General features: G+C 49.5%; 1 protein-coding gene across 1 annotated transcript; it reads right to left on the reverse strand.

The window, feature by feature from the left end:
* Positions 1-931: 931 nt before the first annotated feature.
* Positions 932-5254, reverse strand: FPGT (fucose-1-phosphate guanylyltransferase). Its single transcript, XM_065673023.1, has 4 exons — positions 4955-5254; positions 4705-4872; positions 3805-3897; positions 932-2845 (listed from the first exon to the last, which is right to left on the reverse strand). The coding sequence occupies exons 1-4, from the start codon at positions 5031-5033 to the stop codon at positions 1401-1403; spliced, it is 1785 nt and encodes a 594-aa protein (XP_065529095.1). The 5' UTR covers positions 5034-5254; the 3' UTR covers positions 932-1400.
* Positions 5255-21283: the final 16029 nt, after the last annotated feature.

Here is a 21283-nt window from a genome sequence, read left to right on the forward strand (position 1 = left end):
GGTTCTGCAGATGGGGTAATAAACAAGCCACAACTTCACACTCCGAGTTCTACGGCTGTTTTTACTTTGTGACTTTAGGCACTTGCCTTGAACCTCAGTGTTCTCAAACCTGCTGCTCTTTCCATTGTTAAACTAGTACTTTAGAATGACTTCCAAAACCTCTATTTGCTCAGAAACTCTCCTTATCCCTTTGAGGTTAAAATAAGCAATTCCCAACCTCCACGACTTGCTCCTTTGTGCTCCTTCTTGCTCCATCTTCCTCTCTTTACTAGTGAGGAAGGAACCTGATGAAGGCTAAACCAGCTTGGGTAAGATTCAGGACTGCTCCCTGGCAGGTGGCATACAGGAGGTGCCACCCGGGAATTCAGTCAGCAGGGACACAAACACTGGTACACACAAACAGTGTTTCTGTAAAACATGAAAGCCCCCACGTGAATGCAAGAGGAAGATCTGCTGTGTTTGCAGTCAAATTGCATCGACGGAACACACGGCACGTTCTGAAACCCAGCATGAAATGGCCAGAACAGCGAGCACAGAAACCACACTCACCGGTCCGCAGCTGGACCTCGGCACCCCAACCAGGAGCAAGAGGACATTTAATTAGTGAAGGGTGGAGAAGTGGATGAGAGAAGAGACCCCTTGTGCTCTCTGCGGGTGTGTTGTGGTACCATCACACCACTGAGCCTCTGTCCTCTGCTCCACTGGTCTGTGTGAGCACTGAGCATCAATGGGCAAACCTGTGCTACCTGTGGCTCCATGGAAATTTGTGGAAGTTCTCCTCCAAGGACTCCAACAGTTTTGACACCAATATTATCAGTCCTAAAGGAAAGAACCATCCCCCCATGCAAAGCTTTTTCCTCTGATGAAACCAAACAAGTATAAAAAAAAATAAAAAACAGAGAAGGAAAATGAAAGCTAAAGACAGGATGTCTGGATTTCAAAAGTACTTTTAATAAGTGTACCTGTACCCGTTTGACACATCACTGTAAAATGTCAGGTGAAAGGATAGAAACTCGAGTTATTGCTACATCATGCTGCGCTGCTGCAGCTAAGTCTATGCTGAAAAATCTCTACAGCAGTTGCCAGTGAAATTTCCACTAATCTGCTCTGTATCACATCCCTCCCGCAAAGGCCACAGAACACAGCAACCAGGAAAAGTCACCCATCAGAGTCTGCAGAGATCTGAAATAGTTCAGTACTCCTCTTATCAAAAGAACAGTTCATCTGCATTCGCTGCATCACTCGTGTCATGCTACAACGCTGCTAATGCAGGTTCACTATTCCTCCTCTAAAGAAACCACAGACAAGATCTGTGTGCTTTTCTCTTATGATTTTCACAAGCGGGGCAGTACCAACCACTCTCAAACCAACACAGGGCATTTGTTCAAGCACTGCGCGTTCTACAGATCAGACTTCTCTTTTCGCCTTCGTAGATGGATTTCATCATAAATTTGCTTCCTGAACTTCATCATGTCCCCGACCTCTTTGCACCTGAGCATCTCCTGCACAGACAAGCACCTGAGGCCGTGCAATGCGAGACGTGACGTGTGCTGCACGGAACGCACCATCTGCAGCGACACGCGGACCGATTCCCTCAGCGTGGAGCAGACAGGGAAGAGCCTCGCGGTCCACAAGCTCAAGCCTGTGCTCTCGCTGGAGAAGAGCTGCTCCGACACCTGCACACCCCAGAGCTCCAGGCACTCCGGCAAGCTGACTCCACAAAACCGCAGTGCACCGATGTCGGACAGCGCCTTCACGCTCTTCTTCAAGTCGTCCTCCACACCAAACACCATGCTCACATACTGCACCTCACGGTCAGCTTCTATGCTCAGTGAGCTCAGAAAACAGTGTGAAGGAACATCTACTTTCCCACTTATATCCGACCCACTGATAATGCTGCCCTCCCCTACAGAGACCTCAGGCCCAATCCTGGAGTACTCGATGACAGATCCAGGTCCTACAAGACACCCTGGCTCCAGAATGCTGTGCATGACACTTGCTGTTTGAGCCAAGGCCCTGTCAGGAAAGATGCTGAAGGACACAGGCAGCAAGCCAAGCTCAGACTTCAGTTTGCTGTCAGATGTAAAATGGAACAAATACTCCTCAGTAGTTCCAATGTGGTAGAACTTGGAGTTGTTCAAGACTACAACATTAAGTGCAGTTCCCTTGAGGAGAGAGTACAGCTTCTGCCGCACCTCTATCAACTGTGATCCCTCTTTTGTGACACTACTTGTGTTTGTTATGTAGTCTTGCGTGGCTCCAGGTCCCAGGGCCTGGAGAAAGTCGCCATAAGCATCTATTTCACAGCAAAGAGTGCCCATCTGCTTATAAAATGCCAGCAGTCGCTTCGCAGTGCTGTGGTCCATGTAAAATATACTGTCTGTGTACACACACTCAGAGCCCATTTCCGAGTCCCCGCAGTCTCCGGGGGCAGTTGGCAGAGAACCATTCCCTCTCATGCACACGGCCCCGCACTGCCGCATGGTCTCAACAGCAGGCTTGTGCAGGAAGCGATGGCAAGATGTGTATTCGAGTCCTCCCTTCCCTGAGAAACTGGCTGGATCTAAAACAAACACTCCATGAGTGGTCCCCACCGCCAGGTCCGAAGGGTGAGCCAAGGCAGTGAATCCAGGCTTATCAAAGGTGACTGTCTCCGTAACTCCAGTGCTGTACAGCTCGATGTCATCCGCACACGTAACGAGAACGCCCGGCTTCATGTGGCTCGGGAAATCGATGTACATGGCCAGCTTCAGGTCCAGCATCTGGTACAGGGGATCACCCAGCGGCAGAGCTGTGAATGCCTTTCCCAGGGCGCTTGCATTGGGCAAACGCTGACTGTAACCGCCTTGAGGAAAAGCACAGTTGTAGTTATACAGAGACACTGCGGACGTGAGCAAAAGCTAAACCTTTGCAGCTATTTGTGAGTGCACAAAGGTTCAAAACCCAGCTTGGTCATATACTGAGTATGCAGCAAGAAATGACAGATGTGCAAATGCATCAGTCATTCTTCAAGCATTTCTCAAAGCAGATGTGACCTGATGCCCACAATTTAACATGACTTAAATAACTTACGTTAAAATGGTGGTGTGTTCCATTTTGCCTTTGCTTTGGCACATGGACCCCTTGTCCGTAACTCAAGTGAAGCAAGCAGATGCCTAATTTTATCTTGAGAAAAAGGAGGACCCCCCACACCCACTGGGAATTTTAAGCCAGAGCTGAGGCAAAGCAGCAGTGGTTTGGGCAGGGGACACGTTGTTACCTGGCTCCTTTCCACTCTGCAAAACTGATGCCCCTTTTGGAAGTGTTCTCCTTGGATAAGGCAGTGAGTGCTCCACCTGCCCTTAGTACCAAGGGCCTCTAGGTCCCTCCCAAGGGGGCAACATGTTCCTTACGGGGTATTTCAGGGCAGCGGAAGAATTCAGACACTCGGAATTACACTCCTTCCTCCATGGTTTGATAGAACAACACAAGTGCTGAGAAGAAATGCTCAGGTGGCAGCAGTACCTCCCAACTACCAATCTAAACTCAAATAACCGGATCACAGGATCCCAGACTGGTTTGTGTTGGAAGGGACCTTAAAGCTCCTCCAGCTCCAACCCCTGCCCCGGGCAGGGACCCCTTCCACTGGAGCAGCTTGCTCCAAGCCCCTGTGTCCAACCTGGCCTTGAGCACTGCCAGGGATGGGGCAGCCACAGCTTCTCTGGGCACCCTGTGCCAGCGCCTCAGCAGCCTCACAGGGAAGAGCACGTGTTAATATAGTAACCATTTGTACCACTGTAGTGAGAAAGGTAAACTGGAATTTACCAGAGTGAATGAGCAGCACAATAAAGGATGTCCAGTTGTCACCACACAGGTCTTCCAGGCACTGAAGAACATGAAGAGTTGATCCACCATTTCCTACACAAAAAATAGTTTAGTATCTGCCAGGAAGGTCAAGGCTTTCCCTGCCAGCCACCCTCTGAGCTCCTCTAACACTGGGCACAACCCAACCACAACTCCAGCACTGCTGACTTTTGCAATATGGATATGAGGAAAAATGTTTGGGATATGAGGAAAAGTGCTTGGGATATGAGGAAAAGTGCTAGGGATATGAGGAAAAGCCCTTGGGATATTTTTATGTCCTCTTAGAACTACAAATTGCTAGACTGCTGAAAATCAATCTCTGCCTGTTACTCCACACTGCAGAAAGACTGCTCAGATCAGTTACTTTCTACATCAAAGTGAGCAGGAATGAAGGACTACAGGGTGATGTTAGGGACATTCAGGATACTTTCTTCTCGGCTTTGGCTGCACATCAGGTAAAATACTAAAACATGTTCTGGGAAGCGCCACGGCCAAAATGAAAGTGACAAACGCCGCCACCCCTGGTGACAGCAGCTGCACAACTGCATCAAAGCTACACCCTATTTAATGGCATTAAACCCTACGCATGGGGTTTACTGAACACTTGCGCAGCACTTCGGAGCCCTTGCTCTGCCGGCAGCAGCTGACGCAGGACATCAGCACAAAGCCTGCTTCTACCTGACTGCAAGCAAGCAGAGCACTGTTACACGGCTATTAGCGCATCGGACCAGCGCAACAGGCAACCGCAAACCCGCGCAGCAGCCCCACGAGACGCTGCGCTGCGCAGCCGGATCCTCCGGCCGCTCCCCGCCATGCCCCCACCAGCGCCGCGGTCACCCCGCGGCGGCGGCCGGTACGCACCGGCCCTGTGTCCGGGCGGGTCGGCGAACACGAGGTAGCGCGGCCCGAGCGGCAGCTCCTTCCTGCGCAGCTTCGCCTCCAGCTGCTCCCGGTAGGCGAGCGCCTGCCCCGCGTCCGCGGCCGTCAGCACCACCACGTCCCAGAACTCGCCGGGGCGGGCGGGCTCCCCTGCGGGCAGAGCGGCAGCGCCGCAGTCAGCGCGGCGGGGCCGGCAGCACCGGCCCGGGCCCCCGCCCCCGCCGCTCCCCACCTCGGAGCGCCGCGAACCGCGCCAGCCGTCGCCCCGTGGCCGCCCGCCGCGCCGCGCTCCTCTCGCCCGCCACCGGCATGGCCGCACGGCCCCGGCGGAGCGGGGACCGCCGGTGCCGGTGCCGGTGCCGGTGTCGGTGCCGGTGCCGGTGTCGGTGTCGGTGACGGTGTCGGTGCCGGTAACGGTGACGGTGCCGCGGTCGCTGCTGTAACCAGAGCCCGAGCTGCCCCGTGCGCCCGACCCGGAAGAGCCGCGCGGGGAGGGGCGGGCCGCGCTGTCGGGAGCTCTTAACCCGGGTCTGCCCCGCGGCGCCGGCGCAGAGCTTGGTTCTCGGGTGTGTTTGGACGGGCTTGGTTCCTACTTTAGGAGGCACCGGGGCTCGCCCTGCGGGTACAGCGGGTGCCGGTTCCTTTTCTGTCTATGGGGAGTTCTCTGCGGTCCGGCTTCCCTGGGTGATGCTCACCAGGGTCTCTGGTCTGGAGAAAGGGCATGGACACGGGGGCCGGGCTGGGAAAGGGCTCTCCATCCCTGCTGCTGATGTTGCCTGCGTGCTTTGCTTCCTTCCCTTTCTTCGTTCTCTCTTACTTGCAGCAGACTCTGTGCTCTGAGGTCTAGGTTAAAGCTGTTTCAAGCGGTGGTTTGTTCGGGCCGAGGACACGGGGCTCCGATCGCGCCTGCCGCTGTGTCTGCACATGTGTCCAAGAGGCCGCGTACTGCAAACGGGGATTAAAGAGGCTTCTTCCCCGTCCTCTGTCCTTATGTAACCTGTAGAAATCGCGTGGAGGCTCCGTTTGGGAGTACTTTGCTGCTTCAAAACGGTGGTCCCACCTGGAGTGCAGGGTCTGCTGATGCCTCTGGGCCGTGTTTGTGGAATAGATCCGCGTTTTGAGGCTTGGGGCTCATCTCGACTCCGCGGCGGTCACAGGAGGGAGCAGGGCAAGTTAAATTGCTGGTTTGGTAATCTAATTAGGAGCAGCATCCTCACTGCACATGAATTAGCCCGCTTAAGTCTTCCTTGTTCGTACCTGATCCGTTTGTGTTTGCATTCCCTGTCTGTACCTGCAGTTCAGTCGCTGAGCCCAGCAGGATTTAGTGGGATGAGCCCATCCTGCACCGGCTCACTGCAGCTCTTTCACTGTGTGCCGCTGCCTGCGGTCTGCTGGCAGGGTTCACCCTGCTGAGAGTCCTTCCCGCTGCTGTCCTTTGCCCTGGATGTGGTGATTTCTGATCTGTGGGCTTCATTTGTCCTCCTGAACTGAGAGTCTGCTGAGACTGCAGATGCTAAATGCAGATGGAAATGAGGAGGGTTTGTCTTGATGCGATCTTGTTATGCATAAATCTCACAATAAAAGGTAGCTGTAAAAGCAGCGCAGGAACTACTGAGGAAGAGAATTCAGGAAGTTGAAAAGTCACAAAATAGTTTTTCATGATTGTAAGCCACTGACAGGAGAGACTAAAGTAAAAAGATGAATACTTTGCTGCTTCAGGTTTGAGGCTTCCCTGTGATGCAGGTGATAACTGCTGTAGTCTGGGCAGTGCCCATCGCAGATGTGTTTGATCCTGCCATATGTTCTCAGCTTGCTCAGGGAGGGACGTGGTCTGTGTGGCTGGAGCTGTACGTTTGCTCTTCTCTTTGCCTTGAGTGGTCATTGTTGATGACTCTGGCCTTGATAAAAGCTTCTGGCGGCCAAGCCCAGCTTTAGAGGTGTAAGGTTTGTTACACTGCTGTGTTTCTCTTTTTACCTTCTGGCTGATTAGTGTGAGTGCTGAATCCCATCAGCTGGCTGGGATTCATGAACCCGATGAGAATCTGCATCAACCACCACCTTAAAAAGGGCGCTAGGTACTAAGCAAATGTTTTCTGTTTTAAATCAGAAGAATGAGGGGGTTTTAGCAGCGCTGGGAGCCCTCACATCTTGGCTAGCATGTCTTCTGTCCTACACCTTATGAGTTACTTATTTGCAAAGGGAGACCTGCTAGCTTTCTGATTTGGAAAAGAGGAATTGGGATTAGGAAATCCTTTAATGGTGCAGTGGTGGGTTCCCCCTTATTGACTGCGTGTGTCTTGATGCATCTCTGGGTTGTGTACATAATACATACAGCTTGTCTCTCTGAATCACTGTACATAATAAATACCGTTTGGGAGAGGTCTCTGTTGTAACTCGCATGTTCCCTTCAACAGTGAGACGATTTTCACAGTGGGATCAAAAATCTGTGCTAATTTACAAGTCCTGTATGGAGCTACTCGAGGTACAAAGTGGTTAATGTTTACTGCCAATAATACTTATTTCTTTGTAACTGCAGCAAGCCTTTGAAGCTGTAATTGGGACCCCAATGCTTGCAATGAGATAGTGCTGCAGTTCAACAGAAGTTTTGCTTGGAGCTTTTCATCTGTAGTCAGGCATCCCAATGCGCTCTGTGAGATTATCCAAGTCAGGAGTAATTCTTGATCCAGCTATTCCTGGTAATCACTTCTTTTAAAGACACTGCCACTGGATGGCTACTCATAGTTTTATCAGTAGTATTTTACAGTGATGGACTCATAGAGTGCTTTGGGTTGGAAGGGACCTTAAAGCTCATCCCTGACAGTGCTCAAGGCCAGGTTGGATGGGGCTTGAGAGCGACCTGCTCTAGTGGAAGGTGTCCTTGCCCGTGGCAGGGGGTTAGAAGTGGATGGGCTTTAAGGTCTCTTCCAACCCAAACTTGACCCAAAAGGGTCTTCTGTGACCCTTTGAAATTTCAGTTTTCCATGGGAATTGTGGTGACAAACCAGCAGAAGGCACACGTTGTTGCCTGTCTCTGAACACTGCCCAGGTCTGTCGGGTCCTGCTGCTGTCCCTTTGTCAGGCAGGCCAGGTGGGTTGATACCAACCCCTTGCATTTGTGAGGAGCAGTTGGCTGAGTCAGTGAAAGGTGAGTGCTATGGGATCATGCCAGCAGTAGTAGGGTCCCTTCTGTGACCCTTTTATGTGCTGTTAATGCTTTCTTGCTGCAACAGGTAGTGCCACAGGGGGGTTTTCTACCCTGTGGGTGTATGGTATTTTGTAAGTAGTGTTAAAACAAATACCTGGATGTTTTCTTCAGTTGTCTGAAATGCTTCCTTTGAAACTGAGCACACAGCCCTTCACACAGTCTTTGTATTCTTTCCCTGGATCTCTGAGGGGTGAATCAAAGAAGAGAAGGATCATGACGAAGTTAACGGAATACTGAGTATCTTGTTTCTAATCCAAAAGATCTGATACTTGAATGTCGACAAGCTATTGTTCAGAGTCTGTTGTGTGAACCTGGGAGGGTCTGGTCAGTTCAGTTAAATGGGCTGTGCCGGAAGGATGTGGGGTGTTTGCAGTACTGTTTTTCCACTTCATCCTCTCACATAATCCCATTACCAGTGCTGGTTCCCTTGGTGGCATGCTGGAGCTCCACACACCTCAGGTCAATAATAATACTTTGTGAGGGTGCAAACCCCAGGTCTTAGGCTTGTGTAACTGTGCTCTTGGGGAGCACTGTATATCTGAATAAAGCTGATCCCTTCAGAGAGGAAGCTCCTCTGACTGTGTTCGTTCCTTTCCCTCGGAGCACGCGGTTACATCCTGGGCTGGCAGATTCTTTGCCATTTGTACTAAAAAGGCAAGTGCTTTTCCCTGCCTCCCTGCTGTCTGGGGGGAGGCTGGAACCAGCTGAAACAATGCTTGGAGTCTCCCCTCCCTTATGAAGGAGTGGAGAGGATGATGATGATAACAGCGCGGTTTGTTACATGTGAATTCCAGAGGTTTTGGCATTGAAATGAATTTGACTTAAGGGCTGTAGCTTGAAAAAACCCAAATGTTTGCTGTACTGAGAAAATGGTGACTCGGCTGCCCGTGAGTGTCTTGTGCACGTCTTAAATGGAATAAATCAGCAGTAGATGGGTGGCATCACAGCTTGCACGGTGCAGGGTGGTGGGTTATTGTTCCTACTGCTGATGAAATGCTTCATCTCTCTGTAAATGGTTAAACCAGGACGGCATCTGCTGTTTCCCCTGCCCCACATGTACTGGGAAGGATTTTCTACAGGTATTTATGTTCTCCAGTTCTCAGTTTTCATCTCCTGTTGATCTGCTATTTAGTCCTTCAGTTCTGGGAGTGGAAGGTGAACTTTAATCAGCAGTTTCACTTAACCCTTCTGAGCTCTGCATGTGCTGGGGAGGAAATGGGACCGAACAAGGCAGGAACAGAAAACTGCTGCAGCGCTGCTTGGAACAACCTGCTCCAGAAACCTCCAGGCTTGTGGGTGGGTTGCAGCAGGTCCGGATCTGTTAGATGTGTAAAACAATGGTGCTGCACTGAATGGCTCCGAGAATGCCTGGTTTGAGTTGGTGTGACCATCCCAAAGGCCAGGCTCAGCCCTCGTCTGGTTGATACATTATTCCAGTATTGAGCTGGCCTCTGGGATGCGTTATAATCTTGGGTGTTAATAAATTGTATTTTCCCAGAGGATGAATTTTCATCATTATTTCACATAAGGCACCTTCAAAGTCCAGTGTGTTGGGAGGCATAAAGGAATTCAGTGTGCTGTATCCTTGTGACAATGAAACAGGAGACATGACTTGTGCATTCATCGTTCAGTCCCAGTGTGACAGACCATGCTTCGTCTGATGCTGCACTGAGCCTGCAGGCAGCCTGTAGGCACGTTGTGGGGGCAGCATCTGCTCCCTCCAAGCACTGGGTGTTTCTGACCAGGGAGTTGTTGGGAGGTGGAAACTATCTGTCAAATAGAAATGGTTCTGCCGTTGTCATCTCCTTGAGGTCTCTGCTGGTGCTAGAGGGGTGGCCACCTCATGGCATGCTGTTATCTGGTGGGTTTGGTCATGCGGGTGGTTTTTCTAGTCCTCTGGCTTTGGCTAGTCATTAGTACAGTGTGTGATGGAACTGTGTTCAGTCTGATAGGACTGGGGATCTGTTGTTGAGAATGGGTGTTTATTGTGGCTGCATAGCAATGTTTTTGAGGTGATGTAGTGGAGCTGTGTGGTGTCCTTCAGAATACGAAGCATTAAGAGCAATGCTTCACCGAAAACGTGCAGCCCACTTGGCTCACACCGAGTTCCGAATTCTCTTGCCATTCATGTTTGTCAGCACCTCTGGGTGCATCCTGTGGCTGAACACAGAGAAGATCACATATGACCCCTCTGTACATGTTCAACCCATTGAGTTTCCCAGTTTGGGATACAGAACATTTACAGAACTCACATTGGGCTCCAGTATGGGGTCCTCTCTACCTGCCAGGAACCGGCCCTTCCTTGACTCTTTGTGGTGGCACAAGCAGAAGAAATCTTATTTAATGCTTACCTCTGCTTTTACTCCAGGCTTTGCCTTGGGCTTTCCAAAACCTCCCCGTTTGTTCTTTGTGGGAGTCCCTTTAAGCATTTTCATTATCATTTCTGTTACTTTGTGTTTGGTACCCCCCGTCCTTTACCTGAAAGCAGATGGGGAGCAGCTCCTTCTCCTGCTTCTGACCATTCTCTAAGCCTATAGTAACTGTAGAATGTTTTCCATTTGCCAGGCCAGTGGCATATGATAAATCTTTCATCAGAACCGGCTGCCCAGAGGCATTTCTTGGTGAAGTTGATTGTTACAAATGTTCATTAAAAGCCATGACTTAACTACAGACGGGCTCTCACCTGACTGACTGGCCAGGACAATGGTTTTCTGTGGGCTATTTGTAACTGGGTGGTGGCTGAGGACAGCAAAGCCACCATCAGAAACACCGAAACTGCCTTCTGAAATTTCTGACCCTGCTTTTGTGAATGAGCACTCGGCTTCACCCAGGTCCCTTTTGATGGAGCAAAACTCTTGCTCATGGAGATAACTGCAAGGGCCTGCTGACAGCCAAACCTTGTTTAATCCGTACTTTGAAACATGGTATTCATTTAAAGAATACTTTCAGAAGTAAAAAAAATAGTATGAAAAATTCTGTGCATAGAGCAGAGCATCTTAACGCAGCATAACGTGATTTTATAGGCTGTGTGAATCCAGCAGTGTTATGAGATATGTAAATCTGTGTTATTTGCTTTTCCCAAAAGACATGAGAAAGCAGCTCAAATCGGAAACACTCAGTGACTGTGCTGTGGGGCAGAACATTGGATCTGCACAGCTCCGGTGTCTTTCATGCTGATGCACTCAAGGACGTTGGAGCTGTAGGTGTTGGAATGACGCACATGCTGCGTTCACAAGATACTTCCTTTGCCACTGTGGGTGAACTTACGGAGTCTCAGCGCTTGTGTACTAAAGTAATGAGTTTAATTTGTTAAAGTCAGGTGAATGGCAGAAAACAAGCGCTGCAAAGAGCATCTCTGCTGCACATGGAATCATTACTGCCTTTTCATTTCCTTGCTTACATTGTCAAGAACTTGATTCTGTTTCATGGAGAAGATGTGAAATAACTTCATTTGCATGTAAACCTGCTCATACTTTGTAACTACAGGAGCAATCACTGCAGTAATAGTATTAAAAGGCAAGAAGCATGTGATATCTGTCTTTATTCCACTGGATAACTGTATCAGAAAGTTCGTACATGAGGATTTTAGTGTTTTGTCAGGGCTGGAGCTGTTCACAGACGTTACCCCACTTTGTGTGGTTTTGCTGCTTGAAGCTAATGGATGTTACAGCTGCAGCTCTGTTGGTCAAAACATTTCCTTATTGAAGCCTCTTCTGATCACTCAGTGTAGTGCATCTGAGCCCTCTGGGTGACATGGCTTATTTGGTGTCCTTTTCTGGCCAGCTTGTGCGTTTAACTCTGCTTTTACCAGACACTGGTTCCCCACCATCACTGTTGCACTTGGACTGGAGCAGTGTCCTGGGCCTGGAGGCTCTCTGCAGTTTGATGTTTGAACATACGGTTGTTCTCCAAAGCCACTCCCCAGCACTGGAAGACTGCTACAAGGCCTCAGGTGGAGGAGCAGTCACTCAGCATTGTGCACCACAGACAATAAAAGGTTGGGTTTGAGGTTAGGTTACTCCTTCCCTTCCCAATATAGGTGGTGGTTTGGGTGCAGCCTCAGCTTTGGGTACCCGTTTCTTGCAGAACAGCATTTTCAAGTGCAGCGGAGACAGTTCTGGCCCGGTCCTTCCCACACTGACCACCAAGGTCCATGGACTTTTCCCTGTGGAGGGGCTGTCCAGTCTTCAGACGGTACCCGGTGAGGAGTTCTTGGGGTTGCTTTTTGCAGGGCAAGGCTCGCTGTTCGTGCGGTCCTGTGGCACGTTCCCTGTTGGTGCTGCAATTGGGTTGTTCTGGGGTTCTTGCATTCCCTCAGCTCACAGTCCTGTCCTAAGGATCATTTCTGTGTGTGTTCTGTCCATCAGTTTTCACCAGGACAGACCGTGGATCATGACGCTATTTTTCTGCTCATCGACCCTTCTGATTTCCGTTCGCTGCAGTGATGTTTCCCTCTATTTTCCTTAGTGGATAAATAAAAAAGATTAGAGCCATGGGTTCCCAGTGACAGTGTCCTTGAACCACTGCGTCTGACGAGTGACGGCATTGGGGCTGTTTCAAAAGCTCAGGTTTTTCTACCAGGAGAGTGCCATTTTCTCACTCCAGATACACAATTAAAGCCTCAGAGCAGGAACGCTGTGTGTCTCCAAGGGGGAGGCTGGTGGGACAGGTTGTTAAATGCCATGCCATGGTGGGATGTGATGTGGGGACCTGGAGGACCCAAAGATGCCTTCAGTGTCCCAGGAGCTGTGTTGGAAGTGATGGATCGTGCTGTTCGTTGGGTGGTGTCTGAAGAGCCTGGCAGCAGGGACCACCTCACCAGAGCATGAGCCACTACAGCTCTTAGACGTGTCTTCTGGGTGTCTTGAGGGGAAAAGGGTTAAAATGGAGAATAACATCTCTGGAATGTTCTGTTCCTCTGTAGTGGGCTGCTGGTGCTCATTACTTTGTATAATGAGAGGGTAGGTTTAGATTAGGTACTAGGAAAAAAATATTTAGGAAGGTACAAAGAAGAAACCTGGAGAGGGGCTTGGGACAAGGGCCTGTAGGGCCAGGCCAAGGGGAATGGCTTGAACCTGCCCGAGGGGAGACTGAGCTGAGCTCTTAGGCAGAAGCTCTTCCCTGTGAGGGTGCTGAGGCGCTGGCACAGGGTGCCCAGAGAAGCTGTGGCTGCCCCATCCCTGGCAGTGCTCAAGGCCAGGTTGGACACAGGGGCTTGGAGCAAGCTGCTCCAGTGGAAGGGGTCCCTGCCCGTGGCAGGGGTTGGAGCTGGAGGAGCTTTAAGGACACTTCCAACACAAGCCGTTCCATGGTTCTATGATCCTGTGAAACAGGACTTAAGCAGGTTGCCCTCTGTGTTCTGTCCCAGTCTTGTGTTCCTGTTCTGGGTGAGCAGAGGAAAGGTGCTGCTGCCCCAGTCGCTTTCAGGCTGAGGCAAGTAGCTGCAGTTCCTCACCACAGCTGTACTTGGAGGAACCTTTAGCGCTTTTGTTCTTCATGCTTGTGCATTCTGCAGTGTTTTATTGCCATATTACACATTACCATGAAACCCTCTGTGCCTCCATATAGGCTCAGACGCGGTTCATTATTATGTTAATACCAAGTCCTTTGCAGATAATGTTTTGTCCATTTTTTTGAAGTATTGTGCATCACATTCAAAGAGCGATGCACTTATTCTTTATACTTCCAGAGCAGTAACCACGCCTGGCTGGGGCTTCCTTGGAAATTGAACATCTCTTCCAGACCATGTTTCATTTGATTAAACTCTTGTTTTCGTAATAGAGTCAAAGCTTTCAGGACAAAATATGTATTTTATGAAAACCATCCTATTTCTTATTTCTGGTACATCGAAATCAGTCCCTACATGTGAGCAGGGGATAGCTGTGTAAATGAATTGGGAATGAGTGATGCTCCTTCAGTAGCAGCCCCACATTTAAATTAAGCAGCAGGTGAACCCATACCTTGTGGTTTTAGTTTTGAAGTGCAGTTGTGTGAGGAGTAACGGAAGCCACAGAAACTGGTAATTTTAGACTCGAACTCATTTTCATATGCTGAATGTATGGAACATTATGAACACGAGACATACGGAAACCCATGTTTAATGTTGCAGACGTAAGAACCTGTGCCAGCGTCTCAGTACCTCCCAGGGAAGAACTTCTGCCTAAGATCATATCTTTGTTTTCCTAACATCTGATCTGGGAAATCAATCTTCTCCTAATACCTAATGAGGGAAACCTGCTCCTGTTGGTGGTACAGTTATCACTGGTTATCACTGCCATTGCTGCTTGGGCTGTATGAGAGACCGGTCATGTCTAATGCTGTTCAAGGGAGAATAAATACATAACTTGTGAAACCCAGGTAGGACTCCTGACTGCAAATAGCTGAAGAGAGGGAAGGCTCAGTCATGCTTACAGAATGCTGCATTACTCTTGCTAACACCCAGGGAAAGGAGGGAAACTGTAGGAGCAGGCAAGCAGGAACGCTGGGATGTGTTCCCTGCCTCAGGTTCACCATATGAGGAGCTGCAATGGCCTGCACTGGATGGGTCTGGCTCTGACTGACCCAAGCAGAGCTTCCTGTTTCCCTTGTGCCTGCTGGCAGGCAATCAGTGCCTGCCCTGGTTTGCAGCATTCGTGGTGCTTGTGTTTGTATTGGCTCTGCCTAACTCCCTGCATGCTGCATGTGAACCCCCCCCATTAGTCACCCGCCTCGCTGAGGGTGTGTTAAACAAGCACTGAGGGGTTGAAATGCACATTTTCTTAGATTTGTCTAAAATTTCAGACTAGATACTTCACTAAATGAGCGTTTTTGTGTGGTGGCTCACTGAATTTCAGCTGCACCAAAATAATTAACTCTGCTTTATTCCAGTCCTGAGCACCACCTGCTTCTTTGTGCACTGTGAAGGAGCCACGAAGGTGGTTTGGTTGTTTTTGCAGTGGAATTGCTTTGCCTGAACTTCCACAGCAGAGACATCGTGTCAGGGGTGAAGATAAGTTAATTGGCAGTCAAAGCACACCCTCAGTGTGTGATAGGGAAAACCTCCTGTACCACATCACTAACCAGGAGCAGCACGTTCGGGGTGGAAAAAGTTTGGCTGGGAAATAAGTCCCGGCCGCCGGTCCCAGTGTTTTCATCTAAGAAAGATGAACTTTGCAGCCAAGGAAAGCACCCATCCAAGAATTCTGGCTTAGTGTGATCAAGCAGAGGCTGCATAGAGGGGATTGTCACAGAATCACAGACTGGCTGAGATTGGAAGAGGCCTCTGTACATCACCTGGTCCAGCCCCCTGCTCAGACAGGGCCACCCAGAGCTGGTAACCCAGAGCTGTGTCCAGATTGGTTCCTGATGTCCCCAGGAATGGAGTCTGCACCACCCGCCTGGTTGTACTTGGTCACCCTCGCAGTGACAAAGGGTCTCCTGATGTCCAGAGGGACCCTCCTGCGTGTGCCTTTGGTCCTGTCCCTGGGCATCTCTGGAAGTGCCTCTGGAATCCTCCTCATTCCCCCCCTGCAGGGATTTGGATACGGATTCCATCCCCCTGAGCCTGATCTGCTCCAGCTGAGCAGCCCCAGCTCCCCCAGCCCCTCCTCAGAGCAGAGATGCTCCATGTCCTGCAGCACCTTGGTGGCCCCTCGCTGGGCTCTCTGCAGCATGCCCACATCTCCCTTGTGCTGGGGAGCCAGACCCTGTGCTCCAGTTCTGGGTGAAGGAGAGGGACCACCTCCACCCGCTGGCCCCCGCCTCCTGGTATGTCCCAGGATGCCGCTGATGTTCCTACCCATACATACGGCACAACAATGAGGTGCAGGTAGACCTCTTGGTTTAAATACTCTATTTATGTATGTATAAATGCGTACATAATTATCAAGGCCTTGATAATTAACTGGCCTTTAAGTGTCCTGGAGCTAGAGAGCAAGTTCTTGAAGAGCAGAGGGGATTGGAGGCTGCGGGATAGGGCGCGGGGGGTGCTGCAGGGGTGGTTTTGGTGCAGTTTCTGTTGTGCTGTCACTACAGTGTGATCCCACTGGTGCTGCAGCTGAAGCGCAGCCATGTGCTGCATGCTCTGCGTGTTTACTGCAGTCACCTCGAGGTCGTGTCCATGTGTCTGGTGTGTCTGCGTGAGCTCCTCGACGCCAAGCTCAAGGCACGTGTTCAGACGCGCTGTCTTCTGTAGTGCTTAAATAAGAGCTGCTCCTCCGCCTGGGTGCGATCAGGTGTAAAGAGCATTAGAAGAACCACTTTTATGAATAGAAGAAAAAAGTTTGCCTCCTTTTAGATCTAACTTTCCTGCTTTTCTGCCTTTCCAGCACCTTTTTGCCCTTTACAGTTTCAAGGTAGGACGATCTTGTCCCACTCTTCTCAGTTAATGATAATTTCCACCTCAGAGAACAGAAGTGGGATTTTTTCCTTTTAAGTTTAAAAATAACAAATTATACCCTGTAGGCCAGACGGCAGGAAAAGGAGGTGAGAGAGATAAAGGGACGTTCAGAGGAAGAGGGCTGGAGGGATTGTTGGATTTGGTCCTTCTCTGCAGGTGATTTATCTCCAGCATCACTCTCTGCTGTCTTTAAATGGGTTTATACTTGACAATTTTAATTTCATAATGACTTTCTATGGGTGATCCCTGCCATAATGGGGAGCGAGATGATTAATTCTGGGCTATCAATGCTGCTGATTTGGACCTGAAAAGCAAACCTTGCTGTGCAGGCGGGTTTAGCCTCATTTCTCTCACGGGGAAGTAAGTGCTCAGTCACAGGCACAATGAGGTAACCATTAATGTGGTCCTTAAAGTTTGGGGGTTTTCTTATTGTGTCTTTCCAAAGAAAGTTCTGTTGCTTTCCACTGCTCCAAGAGCAGAGAAGTCCATAGAGCATTTCTTCTGAATCTTCGGTAACTTATGAAATGTTTGGCTTGAGCATAAGAAGCTTTTTATTAGGACTGTGCTCTTTTTTCCCCGGATTCATGTCATGTATTTTAACAAGTGTATGATGAGCTGAGCAGGTCTGTGCATTGTTCTTACCAGTCTGGTCACTGGCTGCAGCAGATGAGGCTCTGAGCATGTGCCTGAGGCTTCCCAGCGGCACTTCAGTGTTCTTTTATGTTCCATTAGTGAAAAGGAAAACATTTGGATACAGAAATGACAGTTGGGCTGTAAAACAAGCAGCTCCAGTCACACAAATGCTGGTAATGACTGGCCTTTCAGTTGCAGCGAACATGGCTTTCTAACTGTTTAGTTCTTCTTAACACTCGTCCTCATGTTTGTGCCCGATGTGTGTCGCATCACGCACCATCTTCCAGCGTGATATAAAACTCATTCATACCGGGGTGGCACTTGGACATGTACTGCAAATGCCAGTTAGTGAAACGAGTCTGGTGAGGATGTGTGTGCAGCAGTCAGGAGTTACCGATTCTGGAGCACCAGTGCCAGCCGGTCCTTCCCTCAGGGATCTGCCAGGCAGAGGGACCTGGGCTGGGGCAGCCTGGAGAAGAGGAGGCTCCTGAAGGGGAGACCTGAGAGCAGCTCCAGTGTCTAAAGGGGCTGCAGGGAACCTGGAGAGGGGCTTGGGACAAGGGCCTGTAGGGACAGGCCAAGGGGAATGGCTTTAACCTGCCCGAGGGGAGACTGAGCTGAGCTCTTAGGCAGAAGCTCTTCCCTGTGAGGGTGCTGAGGCGCTGGCACAGGGTGCCCAGAGAAGGGATCCCAGCAGGGATCCTGTGCCGAGAGGGGAGAAGCTCACCCTGTTTGATGGAGCCCTGGTTCCCGCTACCTCCAAAGTGCCATCAGTGAGACTACAAGCTTGGCAGAGGAAGGATGTGTTGGAACTTTTGGAGCGCTGGATTTTGCTTGCATTGCTTTTTGTTACGGCACACAAGGAGAAGAGCCGAGGCCCTACAGCTGTGTTAAAACAACACTTGTTTCGCAAACTAATCACTGCAAAAACAATTCCTAGTCTTGCACATGACCACACTGTTGAAATTCTCCTCATCAATAAAGTGACAGAGGTGCTATTTCAATCTGGTTTATATTTGGATTATACAAGCAGGAAAATTGGCTTTTAAGGATGAAATGGTAGATGAAATACACGATTTCACATAAAGCTGATGCATAATTTTCAGGGAAATACCAGAACTTCTGGTAGGAGACAGGAATACATTTCAAACAGGGACATGCAGAGATGTAAGTTGTGTTATTATCTCCTACTTGTACAGTTTCATGCAGTGATTTCTGCATTGTCAGAAGTTTTGGGTTTCAAATCTATTCCAAGAAGCAGCTGCTGTAGGAAGCTGTGAGTCTGTCAGGAATCACTCACTGGAATTTGGTTACACAGTCTAGGGTCCAGCAACGGTTTCTGGGAGGGCTTGGTCTGACTTCAAGGTGGGGGCATGATGAGCTCGGTCTTGGCATCCCAGGGAGCACTTGTGCTGCCTCCAGGGAAGTTCATCTTGGCTCCGGACTTTGGGCCATTGTGGGGACTCCCCAGCGTGTTGGAATGGGCAGTGCTGGGGGGGGTGGCATCGGGTGTCGAGGGCAGCCTGCTGCAGTCCTGTTTGCTAGAATCACAGAGTCCCAGCCTGGCTTGTGTGTGGGGGGAGCTTAAAGCTCCTCCAGCTCCAACCCCTGCCCCGGGCAGGGACCCCTTCCACTGGAGCAGCTTGCTCCAAGCCCCTGTGTCCAGCCTGGCCTTGAGCACTGCCAGGGATGGGGCATTTCAAAGGGCTGTGATATTTAGCCCAACACAGCAGTCAGTGACTTGTCTTACCCGGTAAATCTGTTGCCAGCAAACACTAAATTACAATAAAATCTGAGAAATTTTGTAATCTTACCTATTTCTATTCCAAGACTGATTTGATGCTGGACTGTTTTCTTCGTGGGACCCCTGAAAGTAGAAATCATTGATGTAGAGCAATGAACAGAATGGAATTGTCCTTTCCACCAGTGCCAGGCTTCTCCCACAGTGAGGAACAATGTGGAATCCAGAAAACAGGAAGAAGAGGTCTGAGAGCTGAAAGAACAACAGCATCAAATGGAACCTTCAGGATTACTGGAAATGTGGGCTTTGGGGGAGCAAGAAACAAAACCCAGCGTTCCTTAGGTGAAGGTGTCAGCATGTGGTGTGTTGCTTGGACATGGGCTTGGTTATGGCTTGGTGGTTGGAGGGAACATGAAGATGCCACAAAGAAAACCCAGAGTATTGCTGAGGAAAGCAGGGAAGGAATGGAGAAGTATTAACAGTTGTTCCCTAGCTCTCTGGATGAGAGGTTTGTCTCAACACTCCATGCTCTGAATGTGAATGTGTTGTACGAAAGGAGGTGATTTTTGTAGGCTTAAATACATTTGTGTGCTTGAAGGGTCCTTCACCCTCTGCCCTCACTGTAGGGGACACTGCAGGGCTGGGGCTTTGCCCAACCATAACCCGGAGGCTCGCTCTTCCCTTGGCTGCTTGGACAGCAGGAGCTAACAGCGGATGTTTATAGCCTGCCATGCTGCTGGCAGAAACACTTGCTTAGTGCTGGACACGAGCACTTGAATCTCTACGTGTTGCACAGTGCACTGTTGGCTTGCACACTGAGCTGAAATTAGTGATGCAAAACGGTGCTTTCTAAGCTAAGCTCTTTTGGGTGCAAAACCAAAGGAAAGCAACGTGTCACTGTGTGTTTTGGAACACATCCTGCTGGACCAGTTTCCCTGCTTTCATACAGGTGTTATGAAATTACTTACACTCTTTGTTTGCAGCAATCATTTGTGTATCCTTGTCACTGGGGAAATGCACCTGATGTGCTGCAGAAACCCTCCTCCAGCCCCAGGCCAGGGCGTGGAGACATTGATTCTATCTATTGGTATTGGTATTAACACCACTGGTGCCATTAGAACAAAGGGAATAGAGTTCAGAAAGGCTTCTAAATAGCCTTTCCCCCCAAAAAAAAATTAATCTTCCTGGGTAGAAGCTATTATGTTTTTAGCAATACATCATTTGGTTAGAAAAAGATTTCATGAAAACAGAGAAAATGTTCCATAAAAGTGTTGTTAGACTAATGGGAAATGTTTTACAAGCATGTCAGCTGTGCCTGAACTTCCTTGCTATGCTCAGTTACCAGTGGAATGTAACACCAGTGATCTATTGAAGAAAAGGCAATTGAAATACTCTTTAGATGGAAACACACTGAATAATATAATGAAGTACAGCGTAAGACAGATGATGTGTTTAGCTGGAGCACAGAGGCCGTGATTGCAGTGTGAACAGATCAGAAAAATAACTTTCCATCATATCCCCCGCTCAGCATTTGCAGAAATTCTGGTATTGATTGCATATTTAAATAGCCCATCTCCAAGAGTGTTGTCCCTGTGTGATGTGGCCGAGCACGTCCCTGACACCCACCCATCATTCACTGAGGTTTTTTGTGCAGGCACAGAATATTCTGTCTTTTTATAGGCTTTTTACTGAGGTGCTTTGTTAAACTGAGTCCCACGGGGCAGCATCTGTGCATTAAGTGTACAGTAATGCCTGCTGTAAATTAAAAATACCCAGCAACAGAAGGACTCCTCTGTGGTGGATGAGCTTTAAGGTCCCTTCCAACCCAAACCAGTCTGATTCGCTTCACCACTCCTGTCTGGCATCCTGATGCGTTGGCAGCTACAGCCTCTGCTAACCTGGGGGGAAAAAACAAGGGAGAAAATGGAGTAACAACTGTTTCTCACTGCCTCACTAATAGGGCAGTAACTGGAACTGCAGAACAACTGTGTGAGTCTCCTGAGCCACCAGGGCACGCTTCAGCGACTGTAATGAGGAATGCCAGGTGGGAGTGTTGGAGGTTTCACCTTCAAAGGACAAGGGATGCTTGGGATGTGCCCTACCAAACCCTGCAGAAATAACCATATCATCACAGGCCCCCAGCCTGGTTTGTGTTGGAAGGAAGCTTAAAGCTCATCCAGTTCCGACCATTTGTCTTCAGTAGCAGCGAGCGAGGATGTGCAGGAGGTGCAGTGAGCAGGAGCTGCTGGTGTAGCTCTGCTTCTGGTGTGAACGCACCCTGAGGCTGTCAGGTCATTTCTCTTTTGCTGTTTTAGCTTATTTGTCACTGGTTTAAATCTGCTCTTTCTGTATATGCCCAATGCCAAGCAACAGCATTAATCCTTTTGAATGAAGCAGCTGCAGGGAAGGAACGTTGATCCCCTCAAGGTTTTGGGGGTGTCCTGGGTTCAGCAGTAGCAGTCATTTTTGTCCTTAGCAGCTGGTGCAGAGCTGTGTTTTGACTCTCAGCCTGGGAACAGCACTGATAACACCGATGGTTTTAGCTGCTGCTCAGGAATGTTCACTCTGACCAAGGACTTTGTGAGCCAAGGAGGAGGGGAAACCG

Source organism: Lathamus discolor, chromosome 3 (genome assembly GCF_037157495.1).
Source record: "Lathamus discolor isolate bLatDis1 chromosome 3, bLatDis1.hap1, whole genome shotgun sequence".
In the NCBI taxonomy this organism is placed as follows: Eukaryota; Metazoa; Chordata; class Aves; order Psittaciformes; family Psittacidae; genus Lathamus; species Lathamus discolor.